The 12545-nt window shown below is 45.4% G+C and overlaps 1 protein-coding gene across 2 annotated transcripts; it reads left to right on the forward strand.

Moving 5' to 3' along the window:
• The first annotated feature begins 204 nt into the window (after positions 1-204).
• LOC306934100 (uncharacterized protein) lies at positions 205-9476 on the forward strand. Of its 2 annotated transcripts, none has more exons than XM_079516574.1 (9): positions 205-329; positions 2057-2317; positions 2997-3163; positions 4361-4631; positions 5079-5456; positions 6115-6500; positions 6772-6977; positions 7741-7840; positions 8935-9476. In XM_079516574.1, the coding sequence occupies exons 2-9, from the start codon at positions 2068-2070 to the stop codon at positions 9250-9252; spliced, it is 2076 nt and encodes a 691-aa protein (XP_079372700.1). In that variant the 5' UTR covers positions 205-329; positions 2057-2067; the 3' UTR covers positions 9253-9476. The 2 variants fall into 2 exon arrangements, with proteins under 2 accessions (XP_079372700.1, XP_079372701.1); XM_079516575.1 differs by having other exon boundaries at positions 4361-4628.
• The last annotated feature ends 3069 nt before the right edge of the window (positions 9477-12545 follow it).

Below are 12545 nucleotides of genomic sequence, written 5' to 3' on the forward strand. Positions count from 1 at the left end.
ATATCTTAATTTCTGTGTTATTATGAACATAATGGGGGGGGGGGGGGGGGGGGGGCGCTTGTCTGCACCTTGACGACTGACTATACGACAACTTTCCTTGAATCGTGTCATGTCAATACACATTGCTAATAAGACAATAGTCCCTGTTGTGAAACGTTTACAAATGTGTGTAGTGATCCTGAACGCAGCCCTCATTGTGTTTGTGAACACATTACTACAACAGGAAGTGTTGTAAGTAGTGTTGCTGCGTTCAAAGGTTGATTGATTTGGCCATGTCTCTCTCAAAGGAAGACAACAAACCTGCGACCTGACCTGACATTAGGTACCAGGTACGACTGTGTTAGCCTTGGATAAAGAGTAAAGACTATCATATTTGTATTTTATCTGACAGGCAGCAAAAGTCAGAGACGGAGTGAGGGAGGGAGGGGTGTGTGTGTGTATCATGGACCAGGAAATGGGACAAACTAGCCTAAGATTTTAGACTCTGTCTTTTATGTATTGATTCTGACATTTTCAATCTACGACATCTCGTAGATTGAAAATGTCAGAATGAAAATGTCAGAATCGAATCAGATTTCGACTCTAGTCACTCTCGTAGATTAGGGACAAACGTGATGTTTTAGTTGTGATTTTGTCAACATAACCTTCTCAGCCACACACAGAAAAGAAGATAAATATATAGCTGCGTTTAGCCCTAGAATGGTTGTGATTGTGTCATGTGTGTCATTGTCATGTATTTTAAGTGTGTGTGTGTGTGTGTGTGTGTGTGTGTGTGTGTGTGTGTGTGTGTGCGCGCGCGCGCGCGTTTTTGGAATTTGGGATGGATGTGTGTTTTGATCTAGGTCAGGTCAACCTTGGGCAAAATTGCATACTGCATGCATTATGAACTTCAAGACTGTCATAGATGTATTTTATCGAGTCTGACTTTTGCTTTCGGATAGTCTTGGTCTCTATACCCCCCCTATAGTCACCGCATTTTATATTGAAAAATACAGTGCACCCAGCTTCCTATTGTTGAGTTAACATCTCTGTGACTACAGAATTCATCTTGCTCCTATGCCACAAAAATGTGGAACGCCCTACCAACTGTCATTAAGACATGTGAATCCCTTGACTCCTTCAAAACCGCTCTCAAAGGGCACCTACGGACGGCTGTAATTCGAAACTGGCCCCCGTAAAATCTGAATCCCCCACCCACCCCTTTCCCCCCTCACTGTATATGTTTTTCCCCCTTATGATGATTTCCTGTTTTTGGCTATATAGAAGTGTATATTTGTCTCTAAATGTTATGATGAATTGAAAACGGTGGACCCTCTTGTAAACAAGTGTAATGCTTTTTGAGTGGTGTAAACCACTCCTACAACTGGCTTTGTTGTGCAGAAAAAATGAGCATGGTTGCTATGTTCACCCTGTTCACCCGGGTGTGATTTCATTACGTCAGACAGACTGTGCAGAAAAAATGAGCATGGTTGCTATGTTCACCCTGTTCACCCGGGTGTGATTTCATTACGTCAGACAGGCTATGTAAGACCTTACACCACTCAGTTCACACAGGTGTGATTTTTTATGGTGTCGTCCACTCACAGTTAACAGTTTTTGTATTGAGTTGTGCTTGAATGTACTGTAATTCTGCAAAATAATTCAATCAATCAGCACTTTATGTTTTTTTCCCTTATGTATACATTGGTTGCACACAGATTTCCAGTGACTAGAGAGAGATGGAGACCAAGATTATAGATACGAAAGCAAAAGTCAGACTTGATAGAATACAGATCTATGATAGCCTTGATCCGGGGGTACCAGCATGGACTTATTTGAGAATCTTGAGATTGTGCCAGCAGTAAATTGCTGTGTTCATTCATTGTTCATAATTGCACCGTTGTACACATGAACCGTTGTCTTTATTGTTTGTTTTTTGTCCCTCAAATCATATGGGGAGTGGGGTCCCGACTCACAGGCCGAGAACCACTGAAATAGGGGTGGTTAAATAAAACCTTCCCATATTACAAAAGAAAACGCTCAATGTACGTATGTCCTTTTTGTCTTTCATCGTCAGAGCTGCATATCATGCCTTTGTTCCGGGGCTACAGAACCTCGGGTAAAGAAGGCTGGCCTGGAGGAGGCAGGCAGAAGAAGACGAGGAGGACGAAGCCGAGGACCCGTGGTGTGGATGACGGTGGCTCTGTGAGCTCCCTGACCCAGCTCTGTCTGCTGAGTGTGGCCGACAACATGGACAAGCTGTGGGTCAGAGACTACGCTGACAACTACCTGGACAAGTACTGGTTCCGACACATCATGGGGCCTTTCAACGTGCTGCGTGAGTGCCCTCTTATAGCTGCGTCTACCTGTATATTTCCAAATACTAGCCCTGCCGCAAATACCCGCCCGCTACCTAATAACTGCCAGGGGTCCGATGCCATTTTGCGTATTATACGCCTCCTACAAACAATAGCCCCCGGTCCGTTTAAATGTCGGGCCCGTTTAGTCAGCCTCATCTATTTTTTGTTGAATGACGTGTCCTGTACCAAAAATAGAAGATCTACAAGCTTACAACACGCTGTGGACGTGACACTTACTGCATCCCAAAAAATAATCTTGGTTGTTGTAGGACGTCTGGTAGTTTAACTCATGCTATACTATCAGCCAATTCACAACCGATTGTTATAATTCAAAGTGAACTATACTCTGTAAACTCTGTAAAGCATTGGGTCTGTTAGCAGTGTCTGTTAGCATTGGGTGTATACATCATGTTTTTTATATGCCTCTATCGAGAGAGAGAGAGAGAGAGAGAGAGAGTTCATGTGCACTGAGCGGCGGCTCTTGAATTAAGAGATTGTGCTTGTCATTACATTTTCTATCATCAGTAGCATGTGGGTGATAGCCTACTTACAGTATGTGTATCAAATATGGTTTTATTCAAATGCAGTGTCATTAGTCATGTTTTAAAAATCTCTGTGGGTGATTGTAATCTTTCTCTCACCCCCCCATCATCCCAGCTTGTCATCTGGTGGAGGAATTGACTCACATGTTGAGCTCCAGGAAGCAGTTGTCCAGAGCAGCCATCCATCTCCTGTTGGTGCCCCAGCTCCACAGCCTGTCCCTGGCAAGCTGTCCAGGCCTGGTCACCCCGGCCGTCTGCAGCCTCATAGCCGCTCGCTGCCAGGTTGATCTCCTTCAAATTCTAATCAAAGATGTATTTAAAAATCACACCTGTGTGAAGTGAGGGGCGCTCTTATCATCTTACAACATCATTACAACATAATGTTTGTTTAAGCAACGGGTGCTAATGTTTGTTTTAGTCCTCAAAACAAACAAATTATAATCCACCACTCCTGAATGAAGTGCCTGGTGCTGGGAGTCTTGTGTAACGCACAGGTCCTGGGCCTGGTGAGAGCAGGAGTGGACCTGGTGAGACGTAGGAGGGGCCCGGACAGGAGTCAACCCACAGAGCCTAGTCCTTCCACGCGACAGAATTTGGTTCTCTCAGTCCTGGCAGGGTAGTTCCGGAGCAACGGATTGTGCGGCCCTGGTTTTTCCCTAATGGGACTGATCGAGGGTAGCTACTGGAGTCTGGGACGTAAGTCGGGACTTGATCACCCCGGCTGGGTCAACTGAGTGAGGGGTATGATGTTCGAGAGACCCGAAACCCTGATGACAGATGTTTTTTAGTTAAAACAGCAGCACAAATATATCCATGTCAAAAAATCAAAGCTCAAAATCATGTGGAGATCATGTGTGCATGCTCAACTAAGCAGTAAGCACAGGTAGATTCCCTTTTTACCGGGCGCACAGTTCATCAGAGTTCAGTGTTGACCTGGTGCATGGGCACGGCTCAAAGAGAAAGAACTGCACTTACAGACATGTCCTTCAGGACCTTTTAATTAAATATTGGCACAGGCAAGGCACGGACATGTTTAAGCCGCAAGCCTTGTGTAATTGTGTAAAGCCAAGTGTAATGCTCATCACACTGATGAATGCTTTGTTTGAGTGATTGAATACTTAATTGACATTAAAGACATTAAAGCTAAAAGGGCAATACAAAAAAGTCCCAGGGCTTGTTGTGGGTCTATGTATTCAATTCATCAATTGAATATAATAAAAAAATATATATATATATATATTTTTTTATTTTATTTACTTTTTCAAAGACGTCCACAGACGTCTTGGGCTATGCCCGTGCGGTAATACCAAGGACGTCCACAGACGTCTTGGGCACAAAATGTGCAATTTTGAAAGAAACCAGTGTTCCTCTTTAATGGTGTGTGTCAGGGCGTTCCACATTTTGGTGTCAGAGCAGTGGAATGAGAACTTTCTAACGTGTCAGGACGACTCTCTATCTGACTCTCTGTCTCTCTGCCAGGTGTTGTCCACTCTAGATGTGTCGGGCGCCCAGCAGCTGCCTGCCCAGGCCCAGTGTGCCATGCTGAGCTGTCTGCCCAGCCTCCGCTCCGTCCTGCTGGCCGGAACGCCCTGCGACAGACAGGTGATCGGGACGCTCGTCCGCCGGTGCCGCGCGCTGCGCCACCTGGACGTGTCCCGGTGTCACCTCCTCTCCCCCGCCGCGCTGCTTCCTCTGGGAGGAACGGCGAATGGTTCCCCTTCCTCCTCCACCACTGACTCTCATCAAGGTTGTTATTGTAGTTTATTTAGGTTATTAAAGCGGGTTTGCTCATTTTGTTTAGTCTTTGGTTTTTGAAAAGGATTCATTTTAGTTTTGTTTTTGTATTGTGTTATGAGGTTGCCATGGGGCTTAGATTCAACAAGCTCACAAAAATAGTGAAAATAGCTCATCTACAAGCAACATAAACTATTGAAAGATTTCATATATCCACCCAAGATATTAGGCTTATGTATGGAAGCATGGACGTGTGCAAATCTTATAGAATATAAGAATACATATTCTTTCACAGCAAACGTTTTTAACTCAAATCTGTGCTTCTGTGGATCCCTGCCCTGGAAAAACATATTTTTAGATGGGGGTCAGCGGCCAAATACATCACATTTTTGGGGTCCTTGACATGAAATAGTTTGAGAACCACTGATATAGACAGCTCATTTACTCAATGTGCTCTCCAAAGCCACCTCCTCCTCCTGGCCTCCGCTGCCTCTCAGCAGCCTCCTGGCGCTGGACATCGGCTTCGGGGAGGAGGAGGGAGACCCGGTGGCCGCCACGGCGTACCTCCTGCTGGCGCTGCCCTGCCTGCAGCGGGTGGCCATGGACGGCCTGGCCCAGGCCTGCTGCCTCATCCAGCGCAGGGAGTTTGGCCGAGCGGACGGCCTGACGGCCAGGGAGGAGCTGCCCAGCCTGGAGGAGGTGTGGAGGGAGAGGAGGAGGAGAGAGAGAATGGAGGAGGAGGCGGGAGGAGAGGAGGACGAAGGAGACGAGAGGGCGTGGCCGTGGGCCACGAGCGAGAGTGAGAGCGAGGGTGAGGAGGCGGGTGGCGATGAAGGTCCAAGTAAGTCTGACGGAATTATTACATATTTCGTCTGATTGCAATTATTTGAGCTACAGTATTTTAGAATATTCTTTAAAATTATTAAATATGGCCTATTTTGGCCATAATACATTATTCATTTTGATTGGTGGTGCCAGACATTGTCAGTCATTTCTGTTATGTCATGTCTATTTTTGAGTGGTGTAAACCACTCCTACAACTGGCTTTTGTGTGCAGAAAAAAATTAGCATGGTTGCTATGTTCAAAATAATTTCTGACGTAATTAAATCACACCCGGGTGAACTGGATGACCGTAGCAACCATGGTCATTTTCTCTGCACAGAAAAAGCCAGTTGTGAAATCACATCCGGGTGTGATTTCATTACGTCAGATCAGAGCTGATCAGGCTACATAATACCTTACCTTATTTCATTACGTCAGACATTACGTCAGACCACAGCTGATCATGCTATATAAAACCTTACACCACTCAGTTCACACGGGTGTGATTTTTTATCATATCTGCAAGTTTTTTTTTTTAAATTTTTACAAAAAAGGCAAACAGAAATGTCATTTTGATTTGTGTTCCAATGTGCAGTACCAACAAACCACAAATTAAACGCGTATTAGCAATTATTTGTTCTACCGCTAATCATAATTGTGACAATCCTAATCCTAGGGCCAAGTTGCTTCTGGAGCCCGGAGGAGAACGGCCACGACAACGCGCAGAACAAAGGTAGAGAGAAGGAACTCACGCTGGCGGCGGGAGAAACCGCTCCGAAGCCGCCGGGCAAAAAGAAGGAGGAGAGTTTCACCCTGCGCCTGAGGGAGATCCATGGCTTGTCCTTCTCCTCCCTGGAGGCCGTGGGCCGACTGTGCCCCGACATCGGCTCCGTAACCCTGGACTACGACAGCAACGAGGACAGCTTACCGTTAGCCGTGGGTCTCCGGTGCTGGGCGTCCGGTCAGCTGAGTAGTCTCACCGTGAGATACCCACACTCCCTGTCCGACCTGCTCCCGTCTGTGCACCTTGTGGCCTCCCACTTGGCCTCTCTCACCCTGGAGGTAGGTAGGTCGACCCCAGATCGCCAGTAAATGCCTGACGGCAATATATTAGTTGAGATAATCGCACTTGTTTTGCATAATTGTTATGTATTTGGCCACGGACCCCCATCTAAAAAGGTTTTGTGCCAGGGACCCCCAGACGTCATTTCAGTTATTTATCATATCTGGTCTGTGTACAGTTTACATGTCTCCTAATTAGGCAAACACATTTTTCCGTAATTATTGGTACGACAATTAATTAATCAATCAACTCTGAAATGTCATGATGGAGGGGGTTAAGACGGGCCCTCAGACGCCTCTGCTGGAGCTCCTGGGGGCGTGTCCCAGACTCAGGGAGCTGTCCGTCAGCGCGGAGCCCGGCCCCTTTCAGATGGAGGAGGTGGTGGAGGGAGAGGAAGGGGAGGAGCTCCGGGATGACGAATGGGATCATCATCATCATCTGCCCTGCCTGCCGCATCTCCACTCTCTCACACTCAAGTATGTCTGTGTGTGCTGCAGTGCACGCGGGAGAAATATCTATATATGTCAACTATATCTGTCAGACATAGTAGCCCAACCCATTGCATCCAGCAGCCCAACCCAGTAGTCACTTTGAGCACTGTATGGGTGCTTCCAGACAGTGGAGTCACGGAGATGCCAAAAGCCGCGAGCGGCAGGCGCCCCTTCCAGGTTTTTAGACAGCTGGTGGATGGAAATGAACCTCCACCCACGCCGCAACTTGCAGCGTCGGCCAGAAAATCGGAAACTCTTTGCCGATGCCAATAGCCCGAGCGACAGGCGTCGGCAAAGAGTTTCCGATTTTCTGGCCACGCCCCCTCTTCGTGACTCCACTGTCTGGTTGCGCTGACTGTCGGACATTACTAACCCTACCCCTAACCTAAGCCTAACTTCATGCGGAAGCCACAGGTGAGTCTTAACCGGCCACGTATGTCGGACATTACTATTATTAACCCTACCTCTAAACTAACCCTAACCACACGCGGAAACCATGGGTGAGTCTTTACCGGCCATGTATATCGGACTCCATCGCGGTCTCAAACTTTGCAAAAAGTGGTTGGCAGAGGATCTATTATTAAGGAGTTGAACTATGTTCACTTGTATTTTCGAGGACACATTATTTTAGCTAAATTTGACATTATTGTTACCTTATAGACCAGTATAATTAGTCTTATGTGTGTGTGTGTGTGTGTGTGTGTGTGTGTGTGTGTGCGTGCGTGCGTGTGTGCGTGCGTGCGTGCAGCTTCTCCTATGAACACAGCATCATGATGCCTGTCATGTACTGGAGGTCCCTGCAGAGGGCGATCAAATGCCTCCTGTCCGGTTCGCCCCTGCTTGAGAAGGTTAGCGTTTGCCAACATGACGTGGTCCGCTAGTATTCAGTATTTAAGTCCGACGTAATTTTGTAGTGCTACGTTATGTCCGGGTCCAAGTGGCACCAGCTCCTGTCCGCATCTCATTGTAAATAGAATATCTAAACGCGTGAATCTTTTTACAATGACGTTATTTTTCAGAAAGGAAGCCATTGAGGGTTAAAATGGGTCTTAATGCTTCCAACTCGAGTAGAATTATTAATGTTTTGTACAAGTGTCCATGACAAAGAAAATATATGATGTGGAGACAATAAAGACTATTATTATCATTATTATTGAAGGTAGTAACAGTCCATTATGTTGAATCTAGTTTAGTTGACACAATTAAATAAAATGGCGATAGTATTCCGTGTGGGGCAGACGGCCTGTCACAGCCAGATTTGGGAGAGCAGCAGCTTTGTTGTTGCGAGGAAAGCGGTAAAATTAGACTTTCGTGGTTGTTTTCGTCTCAGATTTAGTCCGAGATTTAGCGTCACAGTATAACTCTATGGGAACACAAAAGCGACACAAAAGTAGGACCCGGAAGTATCTCTGGAGGGGGCGCTCACGTCACGGCTAAAATACTGAATGGTGTCAGTCAGGCAATTTTTTTAGATGGTCATATTTTTGCATTTTACATTTCCATGTTGGAAAATGTTCATACATTTTCAAATATATTTGTCATATCTGCACTGTGCAAATTTTGATTACGAAGCCTAAACGGCAAACGGAATTCATGATGTACTTCCATGCCAAAAACACAATTAAATACTTAATCGCAATTATTTGTATTAATCGTCAACTTGGACTAGGCCTGTCACAATTGTTTTGTATACAAATAATGTCAGTGTCAGTCAGTCAGTAATTCATTTTGTTTGTTTTGTTTGTTCTGCCCTGTGCATGTTTTGATTACCAGGCAAACAAAAATATTCATAAGTTCCAATGTTCGACGCCAAAAACTGTTAATCACAATTATTTGTGTGACAATTAATCGTCAACTTACATTCGTAATGGTGACAGCCCTAAAAATAACTTTTTTCAGTCACAAGGTTTTATTTTAACTTCCTTCCATCATGTGGTTCTAGGTTTCCTTATTGGCCCTGCCCTGCCCGTTGAACTCCGTCCTCCGTCACGTCCTCCTGACCCCACCCAGCCGGGGTCACCTCCGTCACCACATGGGTGCTGCCGGCGGTCCGTGGTCGGACCCTCACCCGGCACCGCGGCCGCTAGGACAGCTGCAGCAGCTGTGTGTGGCTCGCACCAACGTGACCCCCGCCGTGGTCAGAGTGCTGCTGGACGGCTGCAAGCGGCTCAGACACCTCGACCTGACCTGCTGCTGGAAGATTGACCAGTCGTCCATGTTAGGCTTTCACCGAGAGACTCTCACCGTCCTGTGGAGATAGCAGCAGGGGTCATCAATATGTCCGTACACGGACAAATGTGTCCGTGGCAAAGACTAGGCCTTGTCCGTGGCAAATGTTTTGATTTTCTGTTTTACACACCATTACAGACACCATTACAGTGAAGGCGAAATGGGTGGTGGGGGGCTCCACCTGGTGGAGGCTTAGCCCCCCCCTTACCCCCCTCCAAACAAGCCCAATTGATTGACTTCTATGTAAACCAAGATTCATTAGCCCCTGCTCTAAATAGCCAACCCCCCTTTCCTCCGAGGTGGAAAGCCTGGTGACGCGAGGTTACGAGGAGAGAGACAGGAGAGCAGGAGAGAGAGAGAGAGAGAAGGAGAGCGCGCCCAGGGCTAATTGTGTCGGAACCATTGACCCATCCACCCCCAACACTGGTGTGAGGCTTGTTAAAATGTGCCCTAAAAAATTAAGACTGGCTTTTGTAAAATTGTCGTCCAAAAATGTTTTTGTCCTCACAAGTAGAGTAATACAATCATCTATACTCCAGTGTGTTCTTGCTGCCTCCCTCCTCTCTCTAGCCTAGCTCATCCAACATGCTCATTTCTGGCCTCAGGCCTTGTTGTTCTGTGTGGCTGACTGTCCCTGCTTCAAAGCAGCTCCCTGAACTAATGCACACTATGATTATTTCAACCCACAAATAACTCATGTTAAACTCTTTAAGTTGCTGAGCTGCACAGAGATAAAAGAGCTGTCTCATCCTGTCTGAAAATAGCATGAAGGCTAAAAGCTGTGCGGCAGCCCACTATACTCATCCTCCCTCACTGGCCAGGTGGATTCTTATCAATAGTGGAAGAACTACTTTTACTTAAAGGTAGGGTAAGTGATTTTCAGATTTGATTTGATTTGATTTGTATCCCAGGTCTTCAGAAAGGACTGGAATTACTTGGGGACTCAGAGCCCATATTACTTCCATAGCAGAACTCTCACAATTTACAGCTCTAATGACCAATCCCTAACTTTTAATTTGTGGGACAACACATCTCTACCACTTGTCAACCAGCAGGTGTCCCTCCTGAGTCTAAATGTCTCAATTGAAGAGTAGGGAGATCATGTCCAGTGACAGCAAGGGTGGCCACTAGGCCATAGGGCCTAGTTGACAAGAGTGGCCTAGTGACTAGGGAAGAGTGAGCACTTCCATGTAAAATTGGCTATTTGGTCCCCCCAAAAATAATAGCCTAATAATAATCATTTGGAAAGTTTATGCCCAAAGGTAAATTTAAGTCTGATGATGATGTACCAACAGTACCGTGTATGTTCAAATCATGTATATGCCTACTTTAGATCAAGACAATTTTTAAATTCATATATATTTATAAACATTTTGGATAAAATATTACATTTTACATCTAGGTGCCCACTCTTCTTGTAAAGTCAGACTTTACCAGTTTCGAATTGCAGCCCTTTGAGAGTGGTTTTGAAGGAGTCAATGGATTCACATGTCTTAATGGCTGTTGGTAGGGCGTTCCACATTTTGGAGGCATAGGAGCTAAATTAGTTTACAGTAGTCCCTTGTTTGAGCCAAATCTGGGTTGCACATGGTTTGTTGAACTCTCTCTGGTGTTGTGGGTGTGGACTTCATTGACATTAAGAAAGTATTTAGACAGGTAGCCTACCTTGGTGGTCGTCAACCCAAACAGTGTGTTTTAACAGCGCACTGTAAGCCATTCCAGCCTGTCAAAATGGGCAGGGGTGAGGTGGGTTCGGGGAGTGAGGCCAGGTAGTAGCCTGATCAGTTGAGTTTGTTTTGGGAAGTCTGGACAGTGTAACGTAACGTTCACCTCCACCATCTGTTCTCTCCCCTCCAGGTAGGATTGCGAAATGGGCCGAGCCCTCCAAAAGCAGTGGCGAAAACACTTTTCACAGTATCGTATCCAGAGTACAGATCTACAGATGATAGAATTATGAGTGGAAAGTAAAAGATTTAGAGCGGGGTGAAACAACCGCTTACAAAGCTTATGGATTCAGCCAGTACCATGTTTTCCCAATGCAATTTTATGTTAGCAGTACTGCGCATGTGGACAGGAGTTGACTGGCCACAGGCTGACTAAATGAGCAATTTAAGCCTGATTTAAACGGTTCTTTCACCCCGCTCTAAAATTGTTACTTTCCACTCCTAATTTTATCATCTGTAGTTCGAGCTCTGTAGAAATACCTTTTACTTTTTTGATATGATACTGCGCAAAGGGTTTTCGCCTGCACTGCCTTTGGGGGGCTCGACCCATTTTGACTTATGCAGGGATATCCTGAGCTAACGGCAGAGGGTGAGGTTCCAAATGGGGCTAGGAGCCAGCCTAGCGTCCTTGTTCTGGGAGATTTAAACCCTAGCGTTCTTGTTCTAGGAGATTTGGTGTAGAAGGAAACTCTGGCCCGTCAACTATATGTAGTTGACAAAAGATATTAAGCACTTAAACCATAATAGTATATGGTTTAATGAAACCACTTGGACCATATAATTATAATATATGGTTTAAGTGGTTAATGGCTTTTGTAAGCACTGTAAGCTTTCATCCTAAAGGGAAACCCCGCCCCCTCATTCTAGGGAATGAGGGAAACCCTGCCTTTAGCCAATGGAGGCTATTTAGGCCGCTAGGGTTCAGGCAGAGTAATGTAATAAGAGAGTGGTGACACGCTTTGATCTCGCCGCAAAGCGGGTGCCTATGGGCGATAGTTCCAAACATTGCTCCTATGGCTGGAACTATTCCATTGATATAGAATGAGCACTTCCGCATTCCATTGTTACAATGAGAGTCAACGGGAGTGTCGTTACTCTCTTTTATACTACTCTGGGTTCAGGCAGTGCTGCTCGACCACACACGTTGGTGGAAAGTAACTAAGTACATTTACTCAAGACTGTAATTTGTAGGCACTTTTACTTTACTTGAGTATTTAAATTCTTCAATTCTTACACAGAATCTGCAGATCTACAAGATTGTAGATCTGCTGTTTTTTTTTAAAGATTTTGAAAACTTTTTTGGAGTAAGAAATAAAGAGGAAATTGAACATTCTGCATAATGAGTACTTTTAGTTACCGGTATTCACGTATATATTTTGAGGAGAATAATAATGTACTTTTACTCGAGTAAGATTCACTTGTAACAGAGTATTTCTACTACATTGTAGTCTACTTCCAGTTCCACCCAAATGAAATGAAATTAAATGATTACTATATTTACCCAGGGTATCTGGGCTAAGCTCAAGAACTTGTTTCCAGCCAGGCCCTGCTCATAGAACACATTTCATCGTAGTGGTTCAATGCCTTGTTCAAGGGCACT

The sequence above is a fragment of the Electrona antarctica genome, assembly GCF_951216825.1.
Source record: "Electrona antarctica genome assembly, chromosome: 12".
Lineage (NCBI taxonomy): Eukaryota > Metazoa > Chordata > Actinopteri > Myctophiformes > Myctophidae > Electrona > Electrona antarctica.